The sequence below is a fragment of the Epinephelus moara genome, chromosome 9 (assembly GCF_006386435.1).
Source record: "Epinephelus moara isolate mb chromosome 9, YSFRI_EMoa_1.0, whole genome shotgun sequence".
Lineage (NCBI taxonomy): Eukaryota > Metazoa > Chordata > Actinopteri > Perciformes > Serranidae > Epinephelus > Epinephelus moara.
Window position 1 is genome coordinate 35,524,736 of NC_065514.1, and position 9,401 is coordinate 35,534,136.

General features: G+C 40.0%; 2 protein-coding genes across 10 annotated transcripts in view; one reads left to right on the forward strand and one right to left on the reverse strand.

Moving 5' to 3' along the window:
* The window catches only part of nek6 (NIMA-related kinase 6), a 95,314-nt gene extending 93,283 nt beyond the window's left edge, over positions 1-2,031 (reverse strand). For 3 of the 6 annotated variants that reach the window (XM_050052698.1, XM_050052695.1, XM_050052697.1), the window contains exon 1: positions 1,660-1,887. The gene's annotated coding sequence lies outside the window, so the exon portion shown is untranslated. The other 3 variants (XM_050052694.1, XM_050052693.1, XM_050052699.1) reach the window with 2 other exon arrangements.
* Positions 2,032-7,556: 5,525 nt separating this feature from the next.
* dennd1a (DENN/MADD domain containing 1A) overlaps positions 7,557-9,401 on the forward strand; it is a 218,242-nt gene continuing 216,397 nt past the window's right edge. For all 4 annotated transcript variants that reach the window (XM_050052661.1, XM_050052664.1, XM_050052663.1 and 1 more), the window contains exon 1: positions 7,557-7,697. In XM_050052661.1, the coding sequence (XP_049908618.1) occupies positions 7,681-7,697 (17 nt within the window). In that variant the 5' untranslated portion in view covers positions 7,557-7,680. The remainder of the gene's footprint in view (positions 7,698-9,401) is intronic.

The following is a 9,401-nucleotide window of genomic DNA, read 5'->3' on the forward strand; positions in this document are numbered from 1 at the left end:
AATATTAATGAAGGAGCGCCTACTGAGCGCAGCTTTTTATTGATCGTTTGAACGTCGCATGGTGGTCATTTTCGATTAAAGGCCGACGTCTCAGCAACGTCTTGGCAATGAGCAAACGCTCTCCCTGCTACGTCTTAACGATCTAAACTTGATACATCGGGCCGATGTCGGCCAGATGTATGTGTGCTATCTGGGTGGTCGTCTTCAGGTGGACGTTCTGCTCTCTGCCATTTCATTTCGAAAATACGCACTGCCATTGCTCACTGGCTGTAGCCTTTTATAGGGAGGGAGGGCCAAGGGCTCCGAGAGGGGGGGGGGGTATTCACATGAAATCTTAAAAAATAAAATCATTTTGGCATATATAACTACATTCAGCATTTTCATAATTCAGAGAAACTTCCTCCAAACTTCAAACAGTCCAGACGACAGACCGGCATTTAAAGATATTCATTGAGGTCATGTGAAGAAATGGCTTCCTGCTGGGTGGATACAAACCAGCCCTCCCAGTCACACAGGACACTGGCTCCCTGTCACAGATGACACATGACTAATTTTAGTCAGTTATTTGACCTTGGATGCCCAGGCATCATCATAAGTACCAGCAACCACTACTTTAACACTGCCCTCACCACACCTGCCCCACTTCCACCCCCCACCCTACAGACAATGTTCAACCCTGCTGCTACAATGTCATGTAATGCATGTAATGTTCATTAACAACCACAAGCACCCACAAACCAAACACCATAAACACCGACATGACGCTCTACTTCCACACTGTGTGTAAAATGTATCATGTTGACAGGCTGTTTTCCTGTATGTAGGCTGTGATGCAGAAGTCAGCACTAGATACACTTGGATGAATGTTTTTTATCATTGTATATTATCACATTGTATGCCAGAAGCTGTATTCAATACATTTTTAACTAACTTAAAGAGGGTAGAAACATTAACCAAGTTGCCTTGTATTAACATGATATTGTGCTGACAAATGTATTTAATTTAAAAGTGTTTTCTGCCATTTAGAGGAAAACAATAACCTGCAGACGTAAGCAATGGCTTGCAATGATTTCCTGTTATAAAAGAATAGCCTACCGAAAGGGAATACATTTCTCAATCGCTTGATTATGTTACGATAAATACCTACCATCATAACTTTATTTAACGTTAGCTAGACTGACTGGCAGCTGACTTGGCAGTGGCCACATGTTAATGAAAAATGTGACCAAATGAAATTAAACTGAAATTCAGTCTTGTTACGCTGTTTTGTTAGAATAGTCTGATAGATTTCTGCCCTGACCTGACATGGTACGGGCTACGTAGCCTACAGCTCTTTGTTTAAAACTGCGAAAACACAGTTTGAAGCTGATATCAGGAATGAATGCAGCCTTGCTTCCGTCCAAGGGAGCGGGTAAATATCATTTTCATATGGTCGCCTGGAGCTGTAAGCTAACTTGGTTGCTAGCTAGATATGTGCTAGGTGGGTTTTTGCAGCTTCCCAAACTGAGTAAACAGACTGCACCCTGTCAGTGAGGCGTTTCATGCCACACAGACACCAGTGCATGTCAACAAAGTGAGCTTGTGCATACCCTCTGCAAACTATCTGCGTATAACCGACGGAGAAGAGACGTTTGTTAAAATGAGCACGTCATGTCTTACCTGACAAGAGTCAGTAATGTCCTGCTTATTTAAAACAGTTTCTACAAGTTACATTGGTCCGTGTTGTGCTGTTGCAAGTCAAGCAGCGTCAGACAAACACCCTCCCCCGAGTCTCTCTCTCAGTCTCTCGCGGTGTCTCTGTGGCTCGCGCCGCTGCTGCCACGCAGGCTGTTGCTCCGTGGAGTTTGCTGACAACTTCGTGAATGCGAGGAGGAATACTTCAAAGTGTCTTACCTCGGCACAGTAGTGTGGTGGTTGTGAGATTGTGACAAGTGTTGGTTGAAAAGCAGGTCAAAAGTCACGGCACCCTCTCTCTTCACTCAGCCCCCTGCATGTGGGATGGGGCCATTGTTTGATGATATTTGAGTGTATGTACGCACGTGACAGACGTGCGGCTTTAAGAAAAGCATCCGGTAGACATGTAAGTAACTGAGTGATCTAATGGGAAATTTGTATCAGTCAGGAGATATAGAAAGAACTATCTATACTTCATACCCCAACATTTTTTGAGTTTTGAGTTTATTTGACAAAAAAATTAAAACGCCGACAACACTATCATCTTATTTGGGTGTGTTGGGGTTGAATGAGTGGAGTTCCCCAGCACACTATGAGACAATGTGTTCAAGGCCATACGCTGAAGAAAACTGTGTTTGAATGTGTTATCATTCACGTTACCCATTACACTCTGACTTAGATATTTCCTACCTGACAGAATGAGCTACTATATTTTTAATTACATTTATAGAGGTAATAGTCCATTCTGATGGATATTTCCTACCTGACAGAATGAGCTACCATATTTTTAATCACATTCATAGAGGTAATAGTCCATTCTGATAGATATTTCCTGCCTGACAGAATGAGCTACTCTACTTATAATTACATTTATAGAGGTAATAGTCCATTCTGATGGATATTTCCTACCTGATAGAATGAGGTACTTTACTTATAATTACATTTATAGAGGTAGGCCTAATAGTCCATTCTGATAGATATTTCCGACCTGACAGAATGAGCTACTCTACTTATAATTACATTTATAGCCTGACAGAATGAGCTACTCTACTTATAATTACATTTATAGAGGTAATAGTTCATTCTGATAGATATTTCCTACCTGACAGAATGAGCTACTCTACTTATAACCACATTTATAGAGGTAATAGTTCATTCTGTTAGATAGGCTATTTCCTACCTGACAGAATGAGCTACTCTACTTATAATTACATTTATAGAGGCTGTATGTCTGCTTCTCACACATATCTGACCTGAGTAGCTACTACACAATGTTTTTGCTAGGGTAGGTCATTACGAGTGAGAGGCTTAGTTCATCAGACTAGGAGTGGGTAGCGCAAACTTTCAGAACACCGGCGCTGATCTCCTCTACACACATCTACACACACACCGATGCGACACGGTAACCGGTGAACAGCCGAGCGGCCGAGGTGGAAACAAAGTGAAGACAACTCGAAAATGACTTGAGTTGATGGCAGCTACACTCGTTACTGTAAGTGACATAAACCCTTAGCGAGTAAGAAGCCAATAATTTATCAATAGCCTACATGTGTTCAGCAAGCATGAACATGTAGACAGTGATGTAGACAGTGATATTCAAGATGCTCTGCCCACAGTCTCTCATCCACCGACACTAACGTTATGTCTTACACAAGGACAGCACACTAGTTCATCTGATAGAGAATTTTCACTAATAAGGTCGAATGACAGCTGTCTGTGTGTAGACTAACTTAGTTTGACACTTATCTTAAAATACTTTTAAACTGAGCTGCTGGCTGAGACAAACAGCCCCAACTCTCTCTACCAGCACATAACCAGCCAAGCTGGCAGAGCCAAATACAGGGCACACGCCAAATCATCTACGTCATCACGTTAATTTGAATACATTTTCCAGAACTTGAAGTGAGGTGGAAACGCAAACCACACAGATTACCTGGAATTCTTTTACTCAGATAAACAAATTCTTGGTCATAAAAGTTCATGGAAATGTTGGTGGAAAGGGAGCTAATAGCTGCTTTAAAATAGGAACAGTTTGTATATAAAATGATTTCTCTGCTACAGGCTATGGTTCAGTTCAAGTGCTTTGTTGTCATACGCACAATAATTACAGTGATGCAGCCATTAGCAATGGAAAAACAAGTTAGAAACCAGGTTCATTAAGCAGGTTGAGCCAGTGCAGAAGGCTATGTTATGTACAGTATCAGTAGGCTAAGCGTGACAGTAGTATAAACCATGTATCATACAGTGTGAATATGAGGGTTACCAACACTAAAGTGACAGTGAGGTCATTTCCTTAAAATTTTGGAGGAAGTGTACCTGGGAACTTTGGTGGAAATCAGGGCCCGTATTCACAAAGAATCCTAAGACTAAAAGTAGCTCTTAGTGACGTCATTCTAAGAAAAATCTTAGAATTCCTTGAATTCTAAGATTTTTCTTAGAATTTTCCCTCGGTAAGATAAAAGTTATTCACAAAACATCTTAGGCCTTAAGAGAGCTCCTAAGGTGAAAAACTGGTAAGAGGAGGGAGGAGGACTTTTAAGAGGCCTAAGAGTGTCTTAAACAGAGAAGATGGCGGAAAGACAGAGCTCCATATATTGAATGACAGTGATTTAATAAGACGCTACCGGCTTGATCGTGCAGGGATGATGTTTGTGGTTGACCTCATCAGGGATGAACTTACTTTTCCCACCCAGCGTAGTAACGCAATAGGCCTAACGCTCGCTTTGGATTGCAGCACGTACCAGCGCTTCTCACACTCATCGCTTGTGCGTAAAAGGAGAGTGAACGACGCATTGATTTGTCGGGCAATGCGCTCCCAAGTCTACCCGCATTGATTTGTCGGGCAATGCGCTCCCAAGTCTACCTCTTCCCTTGTGCCGTGATCCCGGGACCTAATTTCCCTCTTAAAACTCATTTGTTCTCCTCCATGAGCTGCGCCAACAGCAGGCACTGCTCTTCTGTCCAGTTCGGCTTTCTCGTTCTTTTTTTCTCCATTTCATTCATTGTTTTGGTCATTCTGCCAAATCAAACCGCTTTTTACAAGGAGGCCAGCAATCACAGTAATTGCTGACAGCTGAGTCTGCGTCCACCATTAATATCAAATAGATTAAGTAGTAAAATTACCAGCATGGCGAGTAAACATAACAATAAGCAAATCAATAGCCTATAATAATCGGCATGTGAATGAGGTACGTTTAAACATTTTGAAGCTGTGTAACAATTAATTTAATTTTGCTGAGTTTCATCATCATGACATAAAATTATTTTCATGATTACATATTTCTTAATACAGTCTAAGTTCTATGATCGGTTGATTTCACTGTCCATTCATTACCAGGAGCGCATTTTTTTTTCTTTTTGTAACAACCAAACGTTTCTGTTCCCTCCTTGCTCAGAGTTGCTCTCAGAAACGTCCTGAATCACTCTTAAACTAAGATTCCTTGCTAGGAATTTTTAGGCTTAGTTAGGAGCTCTCTGAGAGGACTCTGAGAATCTTTTTGAATACGGACCCTGGTGTTGAAATAATCTTCCTGTGAGGTGATCAGTGACTATACCAACATACATTTTGAAATGTACACCTTGGCTTCAGTATGTCATATTCTGTGGTGGACAACAAACGGAAACAGAACAAGACAACAGAAACAAGTGTGTGATTGACATATGCGAAAACTGTATAATACAATAAGAAAAAAACATATAACACTTCATCATCAATGTTGTAAGGGGCATGCTTTCTTTGCTGTCATGCATAGTATTCCTAATATTTACAAATGCTGACAAATTTTTGATAAAACTATGTCATAATAATTAAATAGCATAACCATGAACACACTTCTTTGTCATTGTTAAACCAGACAAGACCATTTTTTTTCCAGGGAGAAGGGAAGTGATCAAGGGCAAAATAGTGTTTCAAAGCAAAGAATACAATAGCTTTGGTGCTATAGAGCTTGGTGACAGATTAAAATTTACTATAAACATATCTGCTGTCGTTACCAGGAGTGCTCTCTGGGTTGAAGATCTTTGAAAAAGCAGCCTAGATGAAGAGCCAAGACATGGCCCTTACTAAAAGTTATTATATATGCAGAGTTTTTTTTTTTTTTATCATTGCAGAACACTTAAATTCCTACAAATAGGCTGGGGAAATTTACCCAGCAAAATTATTTACAATAAAATAAATACTTTTAAATAAGGGGGATTAATGATTATAAATATTTCACTAATGATGAAAGCACAGAGGTGATTAAAAATCGAAAAAATTATAACGTCTCAGAGAGTGTTAGGGATATCCGCTGGCTGATAAGTGTGGGAGGACTTCCTGTTAGAGTTGCTCTGTGACAACAAAAAAATGTCCAATGAGTCATTGTAATGACAATGAGACACAGCAACATCTTCTTGGGAACTGTTTGTTACTTCTGAGGGGGAGGGGGTAGTGCAAAAAGGGGAAGGCATGTCAAATATATATATATATATATATATATATATATATATATATATATATATATTAAAGAACTGGACAGAGACATTTTTTTTCATTTTTGGCTTTGGGTAGGGGCATACAAATTTAAGTGGTTGTTTTTTCTATTTATTTTTACTACAAATTTTCAAAAGAAAATGTGGGCAGGTTTGAAAGTCATGTTTTCTTAAAAAATCACCTAAAGTACATCATTTATCACAGCCACAAACTGTAAAAACAGAAAGTATTGTTGGATTCTTACATTTCCAACCATCCTTGGACACATCATGTGCAATGAACTTCTCTCAGAAAAAACATAACCTAATGTTTAAAATAGTGAGATTTCATCAAAATCTTAAATCTAAAAAAGTCTTAATTAAAAGCTGCCATGCACGACAAGAATAAAAAACCTAGGCTTTTTTTTTTGTAACTCAAGAACTTTGTCTTCAGCTTTTAACTTTCAGACATCAATGGGTAAGTTTTAGAAATCTATTAATTTATGGTGGAGGGAGAGTCATGCATTTCCTCCCAGTCACTCAGGGAAGCTCAAGGAAACATATTTGTAGCTTTGGTGAGGCTCAAAATGAAAAAAGAGAAAATTATGGTTAAGTTTCTGATGCTGTCTAATGTCAAGACTCTATTTGTGTCAAGACAATAAGTTAAAGGGTTTTTTTTGGGGAGTTTTTCTTTATCCGCTGCGAGGGTCATAAGGACAGAGGGATGTCATATGCTGTAAAGCCCTGTGAGGCAAATTGTGATTTGTGATATTGGGCTTTATAAATAAAATTGATTGATTGATTGACATGCACGATAGTGTGCGCTGGGGCCAGTTGTAACTTCCTTACACCACTGCTGGGATCAATTGAAAAGGCTTGGGGTATATTTTGATCTGTGCCATAAATCTGCCACTTGTTGTATTACTGAAGATAAATTGGCGTCTGAACATAAATAACTATTAAGAAAAATTACGTGATTGTGTGTTTAGGGATATGGAAAACACAATGCGAATAGGTAATTGAGAGGACTGTGAGTGACAGTGACACAGTAGTCTGAGGTAGTTGCAGAAGAACGGGCCTTTCATAGAACACAGTAGACATAAACTATCACTTTCTACAACATCATTGTGCCTATGCACTTTGTGGAGGTTTACATTGGCACTAGTAGCACTTTACTTGTCTCAATATGAAATTGTAATTTTTCCGTAAAATTTCTTTGAAGAGCTTTAAAGTAAAGTTAAATAAAAGTAAATAACGGCATCTAGATTAACAAACGTTATCTTATCACGCGACTCAACCGTCGTCTACCATGTGTATTGTGGAACATGCAGTTTCTATATCAGATTCGCTCATATGACAGACGTACAGCTCTTCTACAATGCAACTACAAGTCCCATGGTTCCGCGCGGGGCAGAGCGTGATCATTCGCGTGTACACAGACCATGGCGCTGTACAGCTCTGTGTGACAGGTTAGCGTCTGAAACAAACCTCCGGACAGGCCAACGCGTCTGCGCACTGTTTTCCGCTGCCGACAGCAACGGCGGGCTTACAACAAGGATGGGGTCCCGAATCAAGTAAGAATGATTATCCGGTGATTTAACGGAGACTAAGCAGTCTGCTGCTGTGTTAGCTTTGTTCCAGTGAGTCACTGAGGAAGGCACAGTATTGTACAAGGCCCTGACTTGTTGCAACACAGGCTAAAAACACTGCTGGTTGGCTAACGTTACTCCACAGGCTGAGTCGAAAAACAACGCTTTCGAGGGTCTCTTGCGGTTTTGGGGTCTACTAACGTTAGTCATTCACAACATCAGGAATGTTAGTGGAAAGCTTTGTAGACCGAGATGTCCAGCGGTGAATAAGGAACATGTTTGTGCATGGAAGATTACAGAGAGTGGAAACATGGTAACTGAGTCACATTTTCTTCCTCAACCGGATGCTAGTTTTGAGGACTAAAGCGAAGAACAGGAATGCTGGGCTTTGACAGTTAGCCTAATGACACTCCTCGGATATATTGCATAGATTGTGGGGCTATTTGCCATTAGCTTTGGGTAAACTATAGGATTGTAAATCACCAGTTCCATCACGACACGATTTTGATTCGATACGACTCAAGGGTCTGCGATCGATATAGGTGATATTAAATGCCCATTTACCACAGTCTGTTACAGAAGACGCTGCCACCCCTTTCTTTTTTTTTTATCTTTGGCCATAAAACACATAAACAACACATAGTAAGTACAGTAAATTTCACTTTAAACTGACTCCACCCACTAACACAAATAAAACTGCAAATGGGATAATTAACCTTAAGGGCTTTCTGTCAGAGAGACCTTTCTGGAAGAAATCTTTTCATTTTAACCCAAAATATGATCTTTTTCATAAAACTTTTCATAAAACGCTTATGACCTAACAGTCATTAAAGCAACCCTTACCTTTCTTGCATTTCACACAGCACTTAGAAAAAATTTGAACATCCACAACTCCCGCCTCCCTCCAAAGTCCCATCCTCCTCCTCCTGCAACTCCACCTTCCTCCAACGGCCCACTCCCCCCTCCTCCATTACGTCCTCATTACATCTATGATAGACGTAGGCGTTGGCATGGTAACATTAGATACACGGAAGAGGAGGGCGAGTGTAACGTTACAAATGCAACCCCGGAGTTTTAAAACTCAACCAGAGTCAGTGATGACTGATGGGTTTTAGAATGAGGTTACAGTGCTAACGTTAGATAGTAGCGTTAACGTTACTAGTAAGTGGAAACACACAAGGAAGATAACGTTAATGTTTCAGAGGCTACGCTACAGTAGGCTAACGTTAGCCATTAGCAACTGGGTGCTGTGTTGTCATATATAACATTATGAACTGAACTGAACTTCTTTGTAATTTTTATGCGCAGCACAAAAAAATGAACTGACATTTCCCATACCCCAAGCAAAAAGAAACAAAACATTTAAAAACAATTTTTGCAACATATAAGAAAGACACATCACAGCACCATGAATTGTTTACACCGAGCTTACCAGATGATGCAGCCTCCCTGTCTGCTCTGTGTAGCGTTAGCCTCCTTAGCTCAACACCGGCATCTTATATGTTACCATTCATCTATGTCTCAGTTAGGGCTGGGCGGTATGACCTAAAATTCATATCACGGTATAAATCGAATCCCTTCACGGTAACGGTATATATCGCGGTATAAATTTAAGTGTAAAAGTTATAATAGAAGTGTTTCTGAATGGGTTTTGTAGTCCCTTAGCAAAGCTAAATTGATTAAAAAAAA